This window comes from Medicago sativa, chromosome 3, assembly GCF_051527215.1.
Source record: "Medicago sativa cultivar Bolivia chromosome 3, Bolivia_mono, whole genome shotgun sequence".
In the NCBI taxonomy this organism is placed as follows: Eukaryota; Viridiplantae; Streptophyta; class Magnoliopsida; order Fabales; family Fabaceae; genus Medicago; species Medicago sativa.
This window is the reverse complement of record NC_140751.1, coordinates 58670603-58691944: the sequence shown is the minus strand read 5'-3', so window position 1 is coordinate 58691944 and position 21342 is coordinate 58670603. Positions and strand designations below refer to the sequence as shown.

The following is a 21342-nucleotide window of genomic DNA, read 5'->3' as shown; positions in this document are numbered from 1 at the left end:
AATTTTAGAGTTTCTAGTAATCTCGTTCAGTGTACCACATCAATAGTACTCCTCTCTCCCAATTTATTCTAGCATAAAACTGATCCATTTTTTTTCAGTTAAATTTCAAAAGGGTAATGTAGTAAACTTCACTCATGTTTTTCATCAAATCAAGAAAATTAAGTACACTTAACTGAATTCCTTAAACACCGCGTAAACAGTTTTTTTTGCTTAAAAAAGTGACCGGAGGGAGTAATTTTTAACGTAAAAAGTTACTAATTTTGGTTATTAAACAATGCATTAAGCATACTTAATTTTGGTGTATGTGTTTTTATTTTTTTATTTAAGGAATTTTAGTTTTTTTTTTTAAGGAATTTAAGGAATTTTAGTTGGTCTGCTTTCACTTCGTCTACTGTTGCTTGCCTTCTACTTCATTTTTATATTTTTATATATGTGTAGAATATAAGCTTGATATTTGCTCCGTTATTTAATGAAAACATACCATCTTGGTTTTGAACTAAATATACCTATAATTATTTTTTTACGTCTATTTAACTCGTACCTTGCTAATAATGTATTTAATTGTTTTATAAAGTAAAAACACTTAAATGAAAACAAATGTAGAATTTAATATATAATATAAAAGGTATATTAGATTAATAGGTTTAAATAACTTAAAAAAATTAATTTAAATTACAAAATTCTAAATACTTGTATATAAATTGATATATTTTTTATTATGAATTAAGAATACTTTTTTATGTCATTTTACATTTATCAACTTGTTCAACCGTTAATTTTACCAAACACTTCAATTAACTTATCAACTATCGGTCATTAGCTAGCTATCCGCTATCAATGAAGTAGTTGAAGGGTGCATCTGATTCATTTTTGTTCTCTAGTTTTGGTGGGACTCCGTTAATAAAGCATGCAAAAAAGAGAGGGGTTCTATCTTTAAATCAAATAATGACATGGAAAAGGAAAAATGGTGGAATTTCATTGGATGTAAGTGTAAATACACTTTACAGTTTACGCAATCCAATTGAGTTGTAAAAGAAGGACTTAAATATACTCTCTCTCTCTTTCTCGGGCTGGTCAGGTCAAGTTTGAGATAACTTTTCAATGCCTGCATGCCAAACAGTGGCGGATCTACTTGGGGACCTATCGGAGCCATGGCATCCCCCAGGTTTCCAATATATATGGTATTATGCATACTCCAACAACAAATTCCTACTTGTTGCGGCGAACAAATTCCTACTTGTTGCGGCGGTTAGGGGGTGCAATTATTTGCCAAAGGGTTGCGTGTTCGACCCCTCCTAAGTGTATCTTTTTGTATGTACTTTTAACATTTTATCTCCAAAAATAAAATCCCATGGGGATTCGAACCCCCACCACCCATGTTCTTTTCTAGAAAATTAAACCACCGAAAATTAAACCACCAGAAGACCTATCAATTTTCTCTTTTTCTTGAACCATTTTAATATATATTCCATAATAGTTCGGCGCCCCCAAAGAAATAAGTCAAGATCCGCCACTGATGCCAAATTCTCAATGTCTCATCCATCAGTCCCTCACTCCTTACTTTTTTTTTTTAGTGAAAAAGTTAACAAACGAAGTGCATGATAGTCATTTTAGTCCTGGATGTGTAACAAATAATCACCATAGTTGTTGTTCAATGTATCAGAATTTCAAAATAGTTTTTGATTATGCATTTTGTTAATGAAAATAGTTCTTGATACTAAAATAATCTTTCAATATTCATAATAATATTTTGTTAACGAGTGCTCTCGATTAAGCATCCTAAATTTAGAAATTATTCTTTTTCTCCATTTTCGTATAATGTTGGTGCATTCTAGGTTTTAATTTGAATTTTATGGGTTTAATGAAAAAGATGATGATGAAGACAGAAGATAATGAACCTATAAAGAAGATGAAGATAATGAACCTATGAAGAAGATGAAGATTGTTTTTTTCTTGGTTTTTTTAATGACAAAATTATTTATAATTAACATTATTTTTTCAACTAGATTTATAATTAACATTGTTACTTATAATCATACGTGACAAACCACCTCACCACTCTTTTTAATAATGAAGAAATGACTAATTTGTATGGTGACATTTAGTATGGAAAAGTGATAAACTTCTCCACTATGGTCAAGTTATATTTTGACCTTTAGATCAAATAAGAAATAAAGTTTTATCATAATCATTCCATATTGATTATTTTTTATATCATCTTCTAACACCATTCTCTCCACTTTTGGTTCGTGCTCGGGGGCGCACGGTCGTGTGTTTCCCCCAGGCAGGGCCTGTGTAGTTTTGTGTTGCTTTTTCAACACGAAAATCACTTTTCAACTCCATTTTTCGATCTCAAACACGTCAAACTCGACCCAAATCATCCAATTAATCATGTCTAATTAATTACACATCAAACTCACCTTAATCAACTTAATTCCACTCATTTTAATCACCAATTAATATAGTTTTCATCTAATCTAATAATCACTTTCAAAAATCAATTTTTCACATAATCACTCACACCCAAACATAGGGCTCGACAAGATTTTCTTAACCGGCCCAAACCGGCCGACCCAAAAGGCCCGTGGACAAGCGGGTGGGTTTGTTAGGGTCTGGCGGTTTACTCGGATCGTAAAAAACAGGTATGCAAGGATTAGTTCGAACGGTTACGGGTGGTTGAAATTAAACCAGCGGAACCCATATCCGTCCGAGTACATAGTATATATATTTTTTTCCTTTAGTGTTTGGCAGACATCATATTAGGTTGATATGAAACCCATTTTCCCCCATTCTCATCAACTCTTTCTCTCTCTAAAACACTAGTAGCCGCTCTCACATCTCACAACCCTAATCTGTTACTCTCAATCTCCTCTCTTCTCTCATACCTACATCAGATTTCATCTTTTCAATAGCTTAATCTATGCCTTTCTGTATATCTGCATGACTGCATCTGATTCTAATGCGCGTTTGTTCTGCTCCTTTTCGACATGAAGATGGGTTTTCTTTTCTTTTCATCCTTAGCACAAATTTGTCAGGGATCCCTTCTTCTATCTTCTTTGGCACTAGATCTAACCAATCTTAGGCTCTGTTTGATAAAAATAGCGGATAGCTGATAAGCTAGCTGATAAGTTAGCTGATAGCTTATAGCTGATGACTGATGACTGATAGCTGATAAGCTAACTAAAGTGTTTGGTAAAACTAGCTGTTCAATTAGCTGATAAATGTAAAATGACATAAAGGGTATTCTTAGTTCATACTAATAAATTTATTTTCAATTCATAATAAAATTTATTCTGTGAAAAAAATCATAATTAAATCTATATCAATTAATATAAATTTATTTTAAAAGGACATTTTAATTTATAATATAAATTAATTTTTCTTAGCTAAAATTTATATTCTATTAAGTGTTTATACGTTATAAAAAATGTTAAACATAATAAAAAACACCTAATATATTATCATATTTTTTAATTGACTTACCAAGATGTATTATCTATAAATAATATTATCTAAAAATATGTAGCTTTCATAAGAGGAACACACGTTAAATCAAAGCACAAACGTTAAATCAAAGCACAATGCAAGCAATAAGATGAATTAGCCATTCATTAAATTAGCCATACAATGCCTTGCGAGAGTTGGACCACACATTTCCTCAGAGCGCTTTCACGAGTAGTTGCGGTTGTTGTAATTTCTTCTATGAAGTGTTGACACAAACAAGAACACTGAAAACGACACTAACACATTAGCAACGATAATGATTTAAGAAAATAACAAAATTGAAAGTAATTGTGTGTGTCAGTATCGAACACTGGACAAACCCTCTAGTAGAAGTGTCGATGCAAAATTTCTTCCTATTTTGAGAAATCCGAATTATGTTTGGCAACATGTAAGCACATAAAATTTCTGATCTTTTACTAATTTATTTTGCTATTGGGCTAATGGTCAAATTGAGGAGGGCGAAATGTGATGACCCGTGTTCGAATTGAAATATTTTACCCTTAATTGAGATGGTGGCAAATCTTTATAATCATTGCCATTATAAGCAACTAGAACAAAAGCTTAATTACTATGTTAATCTGATAGAACAAAAGCTTAATCTGATATTCTTGTTCTTTGCATTTTACCGCAATGCGAAGGTTCTCAGCGTAATCGCAACTGAAATTTGAAACCATGGCACTGATTATAAAGCTTTGCCATCATCTCATGCTTTGTTGTAATCTGAGTTTCAATGTTAATTTGATAGAATGTAATGTAAATAGTAGTTGTAAGGGATATGAGGAAAGTAGATTTCTCATAGATGTATAGTGTTGAGTGTAATGTAGAAGCCTGTTTTTTTTTTTTTTTTTTTCCTTTAAGTAGGTTGTGGTAGAAAGTAGATTTCTTTTGTATAAGACAAATATTGTTGAGTAATTTCATATTTGATAAGACTATGTTCAACTACAATACTACTATTTGAGTATCTTAAATGCACTATCTATGAATACTCTATTTTATTTTAAGAAATCGTTGAATACGTTTTCCTTAATTTTTTATTATATTTTTGATAATATATGGTAATGCGGCTTTTATTTATCTTTTTATTTATTTATTTAAGTGCCATCTACAATTTATTTATTTAAGAGCCATCTACAGCTTTGTTACCTTTTTCCATTTATTATCATTTTTTTTTTAGGTTTGTTACCTCTTTCCTCAGTCAAAAAAAGATATAATAAAACTAACTTTTTAAAACAAGTTTATTATTATTTTTTGTTGGGTTTGTTACCTCTTTCTAACAAACTTTTGAAAGCGTGTGACCACTATAAATGTAGGCAATGGGATCCATGAATTCATTGCATTCAAAACATTGTTGAATATTTTCTTAAGTCATCATTCAAAACATTATCGAATATTTTCTTAAGTCATGGCTTCGATTCCAAAACTTCTTTTGCTTCTCACCCTTTTCACATCGTTCATCAACCTTACAACCTCAATACCATGCAACTCATACACTTTTCCAAATAATCTTAACTATGTAAGATGTAGTGACCTACCCGTTTTAGATTCCTCTCTTTATTGGAACTATAGCCCAAAAACTAGCGTTGTCGATGTTGCATTCAAGAAAATTAATGTAAAGCATTCTAGTTGGATTGCTTGGGCCATAAACCCTAATTCAAATGGCATGATAGGATCACAAGCTCTAATCGGTCATCGAAACTTTGATGGAAGTTTCAAAGTCTATACTTCATCAATAACAACTTACCAAACTATGTTACAAGAGGGTAACATTAGTCTTCCGGTTTATGATATTTCGGGAATGTACCTAGATGGAAGCATGATGATATTTGCAAGTTTGCAACTTCCTAAAAATGTCAGTTTAGTTAATCATGCATGGCAAGAAGGAATGATTTCTAGTGATGGAAGATTGAGATCTCATGCTTTGACGGGAGAAAATGTTCAAAGTTTTGGAACTTTGGATTTTCAATCTGGAAATATTGTCTCTCAGAGTGTTGGTGGAAAATTGATGTCAAAAATCAAACTAAAAATCGTAAGTAATTTCCTATTTGTTTTTTATTTTTATTTTTTAATAAAAAATCACTCTTTCATATTTACATATAAATTGTCAAACCAATGTGTTAAATTGGATGTTGTAGATTTGTTTTTTTTTTAAAAGGGAAGTTATAGATTTTTTTAATTTTTTTTTTTAAGGAGATTTTTTTAATTTTTGACAAAACGTTATTGTTAATGAGTATATGTATGTCAACGTCAAAAAAAAAATGTATGTCAAATTGTTTTTTCCTAGATGAGTTTTTTTTTAATGGTTTTGGATAGGCAGTTTGTTTTTTTTTTTTTTTTTTACAAAGGATAAGCAATTTGTTATATTTTATATTTGTATCTATATTTTATATCTTATATTTTTTTTTGAGGGAATTTTATATCTTATATTTCTTTTTTATTATATAATTTCATACAAATCAGTTTGAAACGGTTTTGGATAAGTTCTTTATTGTATTTTATATTTGAATCTGTTTTGGGTCAAGTATTATATTTGCTATCTTATGTTTTTTGTTTTTTATTATATTGTCATGATGAGGATGTGAGTTTTAAATATCGATTTCATGCTTTTAGGAAACCATCTCTGGATTTTTTTTTATTTTTTTTAAACAAAATGTCTAGATTTATTATTTGTCTATATCAATTATAAGAAATATTATATTGTTTTCATGCCAAAAAGATTTGCTCATACTGTCAAGAAAAAAACGGCTCAAAATAATAGCAGTATCTATATTTTAAAAGTAAAAAACGAAGTGAAAATAAAATAATATTTGTTAGTTCGATCATGTATTAATCTCTCAAACATGTGATCTCTCTAACAATTTTTGTATATTTATTTATTTATTATTATTATTTGTTTGGAACTTTGAATTTTAGTAGTTTGTAGGATCACTAACACTCCGTCTCTCTAAAGGTACATGCATTTTTTAATGTTATAAGTTGGGGAACACTAATGCCAATTGGAGTAATAATGGCTCGCCACTTGAAGAGATTTGAAGGACCAACAGGATCAACATGGTTTCAATTGCATAGAGCATGTCAATGTATAGCATTATTATTCGGCACTGCTGGTTTTGCCACAGGTTTATATATGGGAAACCAACCAGGAATTCACAACACACCACATAGATGCGTTGGAATCACTCTAATGACTTTGGCACTTGTTCAAGTTTGTGTTGCAATTCTTCTTAGGCCAAAGAAAGATCACAAGTATAGAATATGGTGGAACATCTTTCATTTCTTAGTTGGTTACACAACCATTATCTTAGCTATATGGAACGTCTTCAAAGGCTTTGACATCTTGGGGGAAAATATCATGTTTAAAATTATCTATGCTTGTGTAATTGGATGTTTGGTTTTAATTGGTTTGAGTTTAGAAGTTGTTACTTGGATTATGTGGCTATGGAACAAGAAGAGTAAAGAACTTGGAGTATAGAGAAGATAAGGCTAAAGGGTCGCATTACAGATATTTTTGGTTGTCTTCGCTTATTATGTTGAACAATCTCTACTTTTGTATTTTTAACGTTATTTTGTTTATTGGAAGAAAACAACGGCTATCATTGGCTATAAGATAATTTTATATTAGTGTACTGTTATAAGTTCATATTAATTTATGTTGAAAAAAATAATAATGCATAGAATTTCATATGCATTACAGATATTTTATGATTGTTTAATTTCTGGTGATTGGTTTGGTTGCCTTTTGTGTCATTCATCCACACCATCTTATCCCAAAATTGAACTGAGGCATAAACAAATTTTAACAAAACAATGACAAACCACGTCCACACAAACACATTGTTTCTCTTATATTTTTTATCCTCATTTCTCAAGCTCAAATGATGATTTCTTTAAATAAGTAATGTAGAAGTTTGTGTTTTTTTCTTCCTTTAAGTAGGTTGTGGTAGAAATTAGATTTCTTTAAATAAGTTCACATAAGTAATTACTATACAACATATTTGACTATATATCTTTTTTTTTGACAAGATTTGAATATATATCTTAAAATCCCTATCTTTGTTTTTTTGGGTTACTTATATTTTTAGTATATGACCATTACTTGTATCATAAGTAATTCTGTGACCAAATATGAATATGTAACCAATAGTGTGCCACCTTCGCTTCTTTTATTTGTTTTCCTTTCCTGAATCCTTTCCTATTTAATATGAAAACTCGTTTATTTTCAAGGTTGTTTCATGGTGGGTCAAATTCTTACATGAGATGCTTTGCTAACGATTATGTTCCTTTAAGTAGGTTGTGGTCAAATTCTTATTATTGAGTTAGATATTTAGAACCCTTTGGTTAGTATTTGACAAGAAAGGTTCATATGGTGTTGAGTTTGGTGTTGAAACTGTTTTGTAGCAATCCATGAAGAAGGGTCTGTCAAGGGAATAATCTTTGGTGACTCCAAATGGAAAGGGAAAGGCGACAGAACAACACAATTTATTACGGTTTGGAGAGATATGTTGAGTTGTTACTTTTGTACAAGAACCAACATCAGTAGCAACTGTTTTGAGTACTGCACAATCATAGTTTTTTGTTTGTTGAATCTAAGGATTCTAACAATGCATTTCAGGCACGTTTTGCTACTAATTCGTGCTTTCACTATGGTGCATCACTAAAATCGAACGAATCAAATCAATTCATAGTCAATATATCTTTCTTTTGGAAGGTAATCAATTCATAATCAAAATCAATCAATATCTCTTTTCAGTATATCAAACATGAGAAGTACTGTGAAGTGAAACAAAATACCAAGTCTTTGGGGAAATATATAGAAAACATTTGCCATTTTCACCGTCATATGGTTAGGATATAATAATAAAAGATTAACTTTGCATATTGCCAAGTTTTGACATGAACCCAATGTTGTGTCTCGTGTCCTTTTTCTTTTCCTCTCCCCTGTTTAAAGAGACAAAAGTTTTTGTTAATCGGTTAATCCTAATACTGATTTTCTATCTCTAATACTGATAATTGCAGATTAAGTAATAATAACTACATGATATACATAAAACAAAGAAAACTTCCAATCTAAATAGATACAAATAAAGGATGAAGTATTAGAACATAATCACACGAAACAAGAAACAAAGAGGACAAATCAAGTCATAGATAAGTCATAGATGCGGTTTTATTGCTGGACAAGTGAATTCTCTATTCAGGCACAGACTCAGACACATGCTCAGATTTGGGTGAGGCTTATGCATCTACCGCAGGAGTATTGGCGCACGAAGACTCTCTTTGAAATTGCATCCGGACTAGGCACGCCATTGATAATTGATGAGGCAGCCTTGAATAGGCGCTTTGGCCTCTATGCTAGATTTTTGGTTGACGTTGACCTATCCGAACAATTCTTTGAAGCTGTCATTGTGGAAAGGGAGGGACACGCGCTATCTGTTATGGTCCAATATGAAAAACAGCCATCATTTTGCACCCATTGTAAGATGTTGGGCCATGATATTCACAGTTGTCTGAAATTGAGCTCTTTGCATCAGAAGGAGGGTTTTAATAGTCCTCATAATCAGGCACAAACTGCTCCTCAACACAACAGGAAACCACATCGGCTAATTTGAATGGTAAGCACTCTGAATTTATTCAACACAACAGGAATCTGCCCAATTTGAATGGTATACGTTCTGATCTGTCTCAAGATATTCATCATCACAACTGGAATCAGGCTAAACTGAATGGCAAGCAGCCTGTTCTGGTTAGGGATACTTCTAAGAACACAGCCTGTCATTAAACCTGTTATGTCACAAGGAGTTTTTTCTAAACACAAAGAAGTATGTATTTCTACTAATGTTAATGGCCCTGCTGATACGTTGGAAAGAAACAGGAGGGACTCAATAAGGATGGAGATAATGTGGATGTGCCTGAGATTGCAGCAATCCAAAAGAGGGGTGACCCTTCAACATTATCTCTTCACAATTCATTTGATATTCTACCGGTAGATAGTGAACTTCCTTCCGGGGCAAAGTTAGCTGACAAAGAGCCTGATCACATTTCCTATGCTTCTTTGTTGGAAAGTGCAGAAATTGTTGAAAAGGTCTCTAAAGAGAGTTTATTTGGACCAAGATGCTAATCCTAAGGCTTTGGATAATATGGCTAATGATACCTATGAACCTGCATTCTTAAACACAAACAACATTATAATGGATATTGATAAAGGGACTCTGCATGTCCCTACATCATGTCCTGCTCTTTCTGAACCGCACAGCAAGACTGGGAGGCATTTCTTCCTCAGTGCTGCTGCTGGGTCAGCTGACATTGCTTTGGATTTTATGACAAATTTGCAAGATGTCTTGACAGAGAAGGTTCATTGTGAAACACCAATCATCATGCCTGTTACCATCACTGATGAGGTGTTGGGGCCTGATAAAGGGAAGTTCTCTAAACCTGTTATCATAACTAATAATGCTGCAGCTTGCAGGAAGAGTGAATTTGCTTATAATAGTTGTTGTTATAGGCTAGAATTCTAATTTGCTTCTGTTTGTTTTAGGCTTATAATAGTTGTTGTTATAGGCTAGAATTCTCTTAACCCATCAATAGAAGATAATCAAACCCATCAACATTGTCACATCTAACTGTGTCCCTTAGTCTAAGCAAGGAAACATGACAAGTAGAAATATAAGTTTTAAAAAGAGATACCTACCTCACATTCTCTTAACTAAGCTAACTGTTTTTTCTGCATTTTCAATAACGTGACTAATTGTCTATATTTACCTACACAACAAGGAAATTTGAAACCAGAAGTAAGGAAACTAGAATGTGCATTTTCCACTACAATTTATGAAACTAATTTGAAAAGCATGTGATGTTTAGTTCAATGATTTTTCCTGTTGGCCTATTAAGCAACAACTATCTCTACCTTCTCTTAAAACCTTTGGATCAACTACACTGACTCCAACCTTCCCTCAAAATCAGAGCCTCTAATCGAAAACAAATTTGCTAATAAACAACTTATAAATTTTAATGTCCACAAGTCTTATCTCAATTGGCAAAAATTCCAGAATTGCTAGCCCGGACGTCATCTGGGGTTCGAACCCCGACCCCTACACTTGTGTGTGTGAGTTTCAATGGTTATTTGCAGTTTCGTCTTTCAACAAAAAAAAGATAAAACTTAATAAATTCTAATGAATGAATTATGTCAAAGACCAAGGCTATAGTCCGTCCATTAAATTTCATGCTGCACTTGTCAATCTCTTATAAGTTATAAGTATGTCCTAGTTTGAGTTTAATTTTTAAAACATGTCAAGTATTTAGTTACATAGAAGAGAAACTATTCTAAAAAAATTAGCTAGCAAAAAATGTATGAAAAAGATAAATGAAGAAGCTTATGAACAAATTCAAGACCAGATACCGATTTCAACTTATTCAAGAAGGTATAAATTAGAAAAACTCATAATAAAAACATAAGATCATTGCAATATATTTGTTTCTATATTCAATAAGTACTAGTTGCAAAGTTTATCCAATCGAACAAAACAACAATGTACTATCAAGCACTATCATGATAGAAAACTTTTGATGCAAGAGAACATACTCTGTTATGAATGCAGCTCAGTGATCCACGCTGGAGGTGGCCATAACAACTTAAAATATTCGGGATAATCAGACAAAGGCGAAACTCGACCTTGATCCAAATGAAAAACACTCATCCCACAGTCTTTAGCATTAAGACCGTGGAAGTCACAACTTGTACTAAAGATCACACAATTCCCATTGGCGAAACCCAAATCTGAAGCGGAAGAAGAAAAAGAAAAGGAACCTTGACACGCCAAGAACAAAACCGTATCTCCTAAATCTGTCAACTTCACCCACCTCTTCTCCTTCTCATCAAGGCTAAACACATCAATCCATACAATCATTTTTATAGATATCCACTAGCAACAACTCAAACTCACTACTCTCCACCAAGACTTTACTTTTCCCACCAAACACAGACTTGGCCACCAAATCAACGCTCAAATCCGGTCCAATCATCACAGTTCGACCGGTTTTGTCTACCACACAAGGCTGTCCTTTAAAAACACAAAAATTATTTCCTCACTGGGAGGTTGACATGTTGGGGACCTTCGTCCAATGATGGTCCCCACACCGGAAGATAATAGGCTCCCCAAAGAAGTCATTTCTGACGATTACCTGAGGTTGTTCCCCCTGACACGTGGCAACAACGAAGCTATAGGTATTTCGACCTAAGACAGTCTGGTGGATGTAGGACACATGTCCGAAATCGAGGACAGAAAGTTTGTTGAAGTCAATGACGCTAGAAAAATATGATGATAAAAGTTGGTTAAATGTGAAAGGGTGCCAGAGTTGGGTTTTACCATTAGAATCTGGGCCGATTCTAATCAACCAAGGGCGGTGGTGGAGAGTTTGATGGCATAGTGGTGGTTTGATTAGAAGGATGTTGTGTTTTATGAGGTGGCTACTGACGGAACCAATGTTTGTGTTGGTTTTTGTAGTGACTAAATGTGGAAGCTTTAACGGTCTAGGGTTTTGATGGTTGTTAAGGGGAATTGAAGAAGAACGCCAAGTGGAACAGACGGAACGAAAGCGAAGAAGGTAGAAATCACTGCTGTTCAGTTTTTCTGATATTAGTCGCAGAAGTTCAAACGGAAGTTGCGACCAATCTGCTGCCATGAATGATGTTTTTCCTTTCCTGTTAGGGTTTTGGGGACAGAAGGGTTTCTGTCTTTCTGATGCTCGCAAAGTAATACTATGAATAAATAAATGGAATGATCCCGAAAATATCAACAGTGTTTGTTTTAATTTAAGTAATATTTTTTAGGCTTAAATATGGAAATGGTCCCTCCAAATATCTAGTGTTTTGGTTTTAGTGCCTGTAAAAATATTTTTTTTGGATTTAGTCCCTGCAAATATAGAATAATTGGTTTTGGTCCTTCGTATTTTGTTTTAATCCTTGTAAAATCAATTCATATTGAAATTGGTCCCTATAATATTTATTTTAGTCCTTGTATTGAGGGACTAAAATCAAATATTCTACATATTACAAGGACCAAATCCAATATGAATCAATTTTACAAGGACTAAAACAAAATACCAATGACCAAAACCAATTTTTTTATATTTACAGGGACTAAAACCAAAAAAATATTTTTACAGGGACTAAAACCAAAATGTCAGATATTTGCAGGGACTATTTTCATATTTAAGCCTATTTTTTATTTATTTTGGTAAATTATTTTATTTTTAGTATTATTATTTTTTTTAAAAACAAACACATTTCATTGAAGGAAAAAAACTTGTGGAGTGGAATTGAACAACTTCGTGAATTATTTCCTTCGTTTTCACTCATTACATCTTCGTTACTTTTCCATTTATTCTCTTTCATTGGGTTCTATTTCATTATATAGGGAGGGCAACAGTGACCTAACCGACGTCGTTCCTTGTCAGATGAAGGAAAGAACCACCACCACCAAGAGGCAGCAGCTGACTACCAAATTGATTAGAACCCTAAAATCAATCTTATGTTCACTATTCATCTCTTCTGACCGTTCATAGGTTCATCGCTGCACGATCTCCCACTCGAATTGGTGGCAGAGATTGGCTCCCCGTCAAGCTCCTCTTACAACTTCGATGTTTAAGTAAGTCCTTCAATACCCTAATTTCTGATCCCAATTCCGCAAAGAAGCTCCTTCGTTTATCAACCACCCACCGCAACCTTGTCTTAACTACACGCAAGTCAACACTAATCTTTTACCAACTTCACTCCATTGTTCACCCACATCGCTCCATTTTTAACTCTATAACAGTTAAAAGCACCCAACTACACTTTCCTTTTGACCCACTATGTTGGGTATTTGTATTGGCTGCATTATTGCTAAAACAACTATCCTTGTTCTGTAAGTTGGAACCATTGTTCCAGCATGTGTTTAGGCAGCTCTGTGAGATGTTGGATACAATGTTCCAACATCCTGGCATGGTTCAGTATGCCTGGGTTCTGCCTTATCTGTACGCGCGTAGTTTATCCATTAAGGAAATCGTATTTCCTTTTACTTACTGACCAAGTAACGCGCATATCTTATTAGAATCAGCTGTGGAATATTACTAAAATAGACATTTTATTTTAGGAAATATTTGTTACGATTTGGAATGTTTTAATATAAGTTCCGACATATTAGGTCTTTCCAGATTTGTATCTGATTCTGTTTTGCAGGTTTGCTGAACCGATCTGCAACTTTACTGAAGCCCAACGTATTATTTAGCCCAAGCATCTTCAGTATAAATGGAAGACTTGAAGACCTAATTGTTCATTCAAGCTGTCACGCTAAAAAGTTTAGATTTTTAGGGTTTGAGTCTTCATGTATTCTACTATTGTATCGATTGTGATGCAGGTTTAGGATCTTTACTGTGTTCTTGCTAGTGCCGTGTTTAGGTACTTGTTTAGGACTAGTTTTGTGAGTATTGATACTCTTGTGCATCAAACCGAAGTTGTGAAGCAAGGTTTGGTTGTTTGTGTTGGAAAATAACTTCTATCTTTTGTGTTTGAGGTCTGATAGGTCACTGGGGCAGTGACTGACCATTAGGATAGTGAGATGGGATCTCAGATCTAGGAGTTCCTAGGTTGAAATCTAGATGGGTAGGTCCTAGGTCATATAGTGTAAACGAGGAGTTTGCTGAGAGCTATTGAATAAGGACTACACTAGTGGATTTCCTTCCTGGCTTGGTAGCCCCCAGATGTAAGCGTGTTGTGTTGAACTGGGTCAACAAACTTCCTGTGTTCTTTACTTGTATGCACTGTATTTTCTTGTTTTATTTTCTGTGTATCGCATGATGTTGAAACATTAATCGGAACATCACAAACGTTTAAACATCTGACAGAACCTAATAAAACAAGTACGCTAGAATTTCAATTGGCATCAGAGCAGGCACCCTGCCTGTTTTAGGGTGAGCTCCAGGGAGTTTTATTCTAGCACTATGGACAAGGAAGGTTGATTTGTAAACAGGCCCCCTCTGTTGGATGGATCTAACTATGATTATTGGAAATCACGTATGTGTGCTTTTCTCAAATCCATTGACAGCAAAACATGGAAGGCAGTTCTGAGAGGTTGGGAACATCCTGTACAACTTGATGCTAATGGCAACAGGACTGATGTGTTGAAACCAGAAGAAGAATGGAGTGCTGATGAAGATGAATTGGCTTTTGGAAACTCAAAGGCATTGAATGCTCTGTTCAATGGGGTAGACAAGAACATGTTCAGACTGATCAAGCAATGTACTGTGGCCAAGGATGCATGGGAGATTCTCAAAACTACACATGAAGGTACAACTAAGGTGAAAAGTGCTAAAATCCAATTACTTACTACAAAATTTGAAAATATGAAAATGTTGGAAGATGAACCATTCAGAACTACCACCTGAATATTCTAGATTTTGCAAACTCCTTTGCATCTCTTGGAGAAAAAATCTCTGATGAAAAACTTGTGGGAAAGATTCTCAGATCTCTACCCAAGAGATTTGACATGAAAGTCATTGCTATAGAAGAGGCTCAGGATGTCTCTAATATGAGGATTGATGAATTAATTGGATCTCTTCAGAATTTTGAAATTATGATCAATCACAAAGAAGTGAAGAAAGAGAAAAACATAGCCTTTTCATCTAACAGTGACACAAATGATTCTCAGGAAGAATATGTATCGGATGAAGAACTCACCAAAGCAATTTAACAAGGTTCTTCACCATCTTTCATCCAATCAAACTAAATCTTCATACCCACTTCAACTCACCATGAAATTCAAATCAGACCTGACACCCTCAAAAAGGAGTACTTCAGATTGTCGTAACAAAGAAGCCTCTGTTCCTAAGAGGATTGAGCTTCTCACAATCGTTACTCCCATCTCTACCAAAAGGAAAGCCATTTCCAAATCTGCTCACAAGAAGAAATCTGCCAAGAAAAGAGAATCAAGAGATTCTCAGGCCAACGTCTTTGAGCGGGAAATGATGCAAAATAAGGGCAAAGAAACACTTAAGGAATCAGATGATGTTCCAACTCTGCGGGAAGAAAAATCTGTCCCTGACAGAAAAGAAGGTAATCTCGCCGAAACCCTTACTATAAATGCTTCTGAGACTGGTAGAAAACTAGGATTAGAAGACTTGAATGATGCTATAGAGAGCACTGAAAATATGGACACTGATGATGCTAACAAGGCAACGGCTGATGATTCTGTCGGTAAAAATCATGATCGAGAGAATGTTGGACCGGATGTTGAAACATCATTGGACCAACCTGAGAACTCTGTTGGTGGGACTACTGCTGATGGTGAGAGTATGGATCCTACTGAAGAGATTGAGCCAGAAACAGATGCTAACTCTGCTAACTCTAAAAAGGATGGTAAAGAAGGACAAAAGTCAGAAGAGCTCTCTAAAGAAATGGAGGAGGAAGAAGAATCTGAGGACAAAGAGAAGGATGAGAATGTGGTTGATGTGGATGAAGTGGATCAGGAAGACATTCCTCTAAAAGAAACTCCTGGTGGTAGTATGGCAAAGAGGCTAAGGAGCAACAAAGGGGTGGCTATAACACCCTCCACCACTGTTCCCAAGAAAGTGACTGCGTCAGCAACTGAAACTCCCAGGAGAACAAAAACCACTGGAATAGGTCCTAAGAAGGGATGGAGTAAGGTTCAGGTGAAAACTAATGGTGGAAGTTCAAAGAAAAGAAAAGTGGTTTCCTCAAGTGAGTCAAACCATGATGTTGTGGAAGATGTTCCAAACATCACCACTGCTGGAAGAATGAAGTCTGCTGGGAAAAAGGGGGCACAGACTGTTGAAAAAGTGCCTAATGACAATGTCTCATTCCAATTTCCTGAATCTGCACTCAGATGGAAGTTTATCTATCACAGAAGGGTGGCTGTTGAAAGAGAACTGAGTGAAGAGACTGTTAAAATCAAAGAGGTAATGGAACTAATCAAAGAAGCAGGACTTATGAAAACTGTGTGCAATCTTGGAGAGTGCTATGAGAAACTGGTTAAAGAGTTTGTGGTAAACATTCTGGAAGACTGTGACAACCCTCTGAGCAGGGAATATCAGAAAATATATGTCAGAGGCAAATGTGTCAACTTTTCACCCAACATCATCAACAAGTTTCTGGGGAGTGCTGAAGAAGGGGTAGCTGAGCTGGAAGCAACTGACAATCAAGTTTGCAGGGAGGTGACTGCTAACAAGGTAAGAACTTGGCCAAAGAGAGGAAAAATCTCGTCTGGATAGCTGAGTGTAAAGTATGTTATTCTCAACAGAATTGGAGCAGCAAATTGGGTACCTACAACTCACACATCAGATATTGCAACAGGTTTGACTAAATTTATATATGCAGTGGGCACTAAAGTTAAGATGGACTTTGGTAGATACATATTTGATCAAACCGTGAGACATGCAAAAACTGATGCTGTCAGATTTCCTATAGCCTTTCCCTCACTGTTGTGTAGTATTATTCTTGACCAACATCCTAGTCTTGTCACTACCTCTGATCTACCAAAGAAGAGAGACTCCCCTCTCACCATTCATCAAAAACTTTTTGGAGACAATCATGCTCCAGATCTTGGTGGAACATCCACCTCCAACCCTGCTGCAGAGACCATGACTAAGAAAGAAATCATTGTTGCTCTGAAAGATACCTGTGTCATGCTGGATGAAAGGAAGACCCAGTTTGAACTAATGATCCATGCCTTGGAAATGGAAGGTGCTGAGAATGATGAAGAAGATGCTGTTGGTAATGAAGATGCAGGGAATGATGAGGATGCTGAGGCTGCCAATGAGGATGAGGAAGAGGCTGATACTGGTGATGAGGACCTGGATGATGCAGAAGCTTCTGGAAGCAGCTCAGAGGCAGCTGAATGATTGTTTGTTTTGTTGTAATTTCAAAACATATGTTGTGGGCATAGCCCTGTTTCTTTTGTTTAGTGCACTTATGTGTGCCTAATTGGTCTGTAACCGTATTCTCTTCAGCACTCTATTTTGTTTTCTAGCTATTATGTGTTACATTGTGGTTTTTCTGGTTAATGCATGCAAACCTTGGATTATTACAATGTGTTGTGTACTCTATATTGTTTGGCATATTTTGTGGCTAAAAAGGGGGAGAAAAATTGATGTTTCTTGCTTATACTCCCTTCTGTATATGTGCTACTTTGCATGTATCTATATATGCCTGTTTTGTTTTGCTGCTGCTGCTCTATGTTGTTGCATTTTTGTTGCAACTATTTCAGGCTTGTGTGTAGATGTTGGCTCCCATGTCGCAACATCTTGATGTTTTGATAGGTCTTCACGATAATCTGAAAATCTATCTCAGTATTTTATTTGTACATGTTCCTTGATGACATTCTCTGATATGTTGGAACATGTCTATGAAGACAAGTGCAGATGTTAGCACTTGTGCTAGAACATCTCTATGCTTCTGAGATTCTGGTTTTCTCAGATGTTGTACATGTTCCCTGCAAATGCTCTATCCTAGGTTGGAACGTGCCTGTGAGACTCTGTGCAGATGTTGGCACTTAAGCTGCGACATCTTGATGTAATTCTGAGAATTTATTCTTAGAATTCTAAGTGTACACGTTTCTATTTACTGTCCTATTTTATGGAACATGTTTGTATGACTTTTTAAAGTCTAAGTTTTGTGTGTGACCTTTGACAGGTCTGCTAGCATATCTTTGTTGATAGGTTGCTAGTTTGTGAATATTCCTAGAATGTATATGCCCAGATCCTGAATTTTATTTGGAGCTTTTGTAAGTCCAGATTTTCTATATGCATGTATTCAGGGGGAGTATTGGAATATTCCTGTAAGTAGTCACTCATAAGATCTCATATTCAGGGGGAGTGATACTTCTATGTGTGCTTGTGCTTTGACCAAGCTGGGTGAAGGGTGTTGAGTCAGAAGTTTTAACATCTATATCTATCACTTGTAAGTTTGGAAATTTGTGTTTCCTGACTTCTATTTGCTGTTTGTGATAGTTCTCTGAAGACATCCAAGTCTGTCACATGTATGTATAGGAATTTAGGTTTCTGTGCTTCTATGGTCGGTGACAGTACTCTGTAGGTATGGGAAATTTATTTTTCCTTGCCTCTATGTGTGGCAGGTACTCCTGTCTGATGTGCTAAAGGATGATGGAACATCCTATGTCTGTAGCATTGGAACTTGTTTTCCCTCTGCTCTTGAGAGAGCTTGCATCTCTCCACTTCTGTGTTGGAAGTTATCTTCCTTGACTGTAGCATTGGAATTTATTTTTCCTCTGCTCTTGAGAGAAATTGGTTCTCTCTTCATCTTCTATACAAGAACTTATGTTCCCTAGTTGTAGCTCAGGAATTTATTTTTCCTTAGCTCTTGAGACTATGCTATTGATCTGATCCGCTGCTGCATGTCTCTGATCCAGTGTAATACCTCTGCCAGCTTACGCTGAGATTGAAGATACGTGAGGTATTCTATGTATGCACACTTTTTGCTTTCTCTAGAGTGATACTGTCTGCTACTTCTTCTTCTTGAATATGTGTTCGTGATGACTTGAGGAAGTGTAACTATGGTGTCTCTTTGGATTCGGTGTGCTAGCTGTTTCTTCCATGGTGTATGCTCATGCTCTTAGAGGAATGGTATCTTTGAATCCCTCAGTTTCATAAGAATTGGGCTTAATTTGTTTTAGCCAAAAATTTGCCAAAGGGGGAGATTGTTGGGTATTTGTATTGGCTGCATTATTGCTAAAACAAATATCCTTGTTCTGTAAGTAGGAACCAATGTTCTAGCATGTGGTTAGGCAGCTCTGTGAGATGTTGGATACAATGTTCCAACATCCTGGCATGGTTCAGTATGCCTGGGTTCTGCCTTATCTGTACGCGCGTAGTTTATCCATTAAGGAAATTGTATTTCCTTTTACTTACTGACCAAGTAATGCGCATATCATATTAGAATCAGCTGTGGAATATTACTAAAATAGACATTTTATTTTAGGAAATATTTGTTACGATTTGGAATGTTTTAATATAGGTTCCGACATATTAGGACTTTCCAGATTTGTATCTGATTCTGTTTTGCAGGTTTGCTGAACCGATCTGCAACTTTACTGAAGCCCAACGTATTATTTAGCCCAAACAGCTTCAGTATAAAAGGAAGACTTAAAGACCTAATTGTTCATTCAAGCCGTCACGCTAAAAAGTTTAGATTTTTAGGGTTTGAGTCTTCATGTATTCTACTCTTGTATCGATTGTGATGCAGGTTTTGGATATTTACTGTGTTCGTGCTAGTGTCGTGTTTAGATACTTGTTTAGGACTAGTTTTGTGAGTATTGATACTCTTGTGCATCAAACCGAAGTTGTGAAACAAGGTTTGGTTGTTTGTGTTGGAAGGTAACTTCTATCTTTTGTGTTTGAGGTCTGATAGGTCACTGGGGTAGTGACTGACCATTAGGATAGTGAGATGGGATCTCAGATCTAGCAGTTCCTAGGTTGAAATCTAGACGGGTAGGTCCTAGGTCATATAGTGTAAACGAGGAGTTTGCTGAGAGCTATTAAATAAGGACTACACTAGTGGATTTCCTTCCTGGCTTGGTAGCCCCCAGATGTAAGCGTGTTGTGCTGAACTGGGTCAACAAACTTCCTGTGTTCTTTAGATGTCTGCACTGTATTTTCTTGTTTTGTTTTCTGTGTATCGCATGATGTTGAAACATTAATCGGAACATCACAAACGTTTAAACATCTGACAGAACCTAATAAAACAAGTACGCTAGAATTTCACACTATACAATAATATTGCTGGCTCTTGCAATGGAATCCTTTGTTTGGCTATTATAGACTTTATTATTGTTAAACAAACCCATGTCCTTTTGTTTAACCCTTCCATTTCAAAATTCAAAATATTGCCTTCTTTTAGATTTCAAGGAGAATGCTTTCTTGTTAATTATGGATTTGGCTATGAGCATGCAACTGATGTTTATCCTTTGGGGTAATAATTCTTGGAGAATGATTCATGGGGACTTACATCCTCCACATCGTTTTGATAGTAAACTTCTCATATTCGTGAATGGTGCATTTAATTGGATTACATATGCGGATAGTGATAATCATAGTGTTGTTTCTTTTGATTTGGTTATTGAATCATACAGAAGAATATTGCCCCCTAATTATGAAGGGGAAAATGTGCGCTATGTGTTGCTGGGTGTTTTGAGGGATTGTTTGTGTTTCGTTGCATACGGTTTGGAGTTATCTAATGTTTGGTTGATGAAGGAATATGGAAATGAAGAGTCTTGGACTAAATTGTATCGTGTCCCCAACATGAATGATTCTATCTTATCTCGATATGCCAAGCCACTATGGGTTTATGAGGATGACGAAGTGCTAATGGATTGTTCGCTTTGGGCACCGAGAATAAAGTTGGTCGTTTATGATTTCAAAAATGGCACTTTTAAGAAAACCTTGACGCAAGACATCAAGAGTCCAGTTACCTCAGAAGTTTGTTTGGAGAGTTTGATATCACCTTCTTTCTGATATGAGGATGTCAATGTGGCGCTACAGGACCTAAAATATCGGCATGGAAATTTTTTCTTTAACGAAATTTAATTCATTGCAATATAGTTTTCCTATTTCCTTTGTTCTTAAACAAGAACATAATGAAGCATCAATGTTCTCTTATTTGAAGTAGTTGATTCTTTCCTTTTGTGATAGTAATCACGGTGATGTGCACTCAGAACATGAAATAGAAGATCCTATAATGGTATACAATGTTAGTTCTGTCCATTTGAAATCTAATGGATTTTGATTATCTTGATAATCTTTTGGGATCTATCTAGGTTTTAAATTTTAGTTACT

General features: G+C 35.2%; 1 protein-coding gene and 2 pseudogenes across 1 annotated transcript; 2 read left to right on the top strand and 1 right to left on the bottom strand.

Annotated features, from left to right (window-relative positions):
• Positions 1-4906: 4906 nt before the first annotated feature.
• LOC146938614 (cytochrome b561 and DOMON domain-containing protein At3g59070-like) lies at positions 4907-7080 on the top strand. Its single transcript, XM_085757857.1, has 2 exons — positions 4907-5530; positions 6452-7080. The coding sequence occupies exons 1-2, from the start codon at positions 4907-4909 to the stop codon at positions 6971-6973; spliced, it is 1146 nt and encodes a 381-aa protein (XP_085613983.1). The 3' UTR covers positions 6974-7080.
• A 1257-nt stretch (positions 7081-8337) lies between these two features.
• LOC146938613 (F-box protein SKIP23-like) lies at positions 8338-12180 on the bottom strand (annotated as a pseudogene).
• Positions 12181-19320: 7140 nt separating this feature from the next.
• Positions 19321-20755, top strand: LOC146938612 (F-box/kelch-repeat protein At3g23880-like; annotated as a pseudogene).
• The last annotated feature ends 587 nt before the right edge of the window (positions 20756-21342 follow it).

Excerpts from the sequence above, each read along its gene's own strand:
- LOC146938614 (XM_085757857.1), top strand. The coding sequence starts at position 4,907 with ATGGCTTCGATTCCAAAACTTCTTTTGCTTCTCACCCTTTTCACATCG. Across the intron at positions 5,531-6,451 it reads CAAAAATCAAACTAAAAATC|GTACATGCATTTTTTAATGT; the intron begins GTAAGTAATTTC and ends GTCTCTCTAAAG.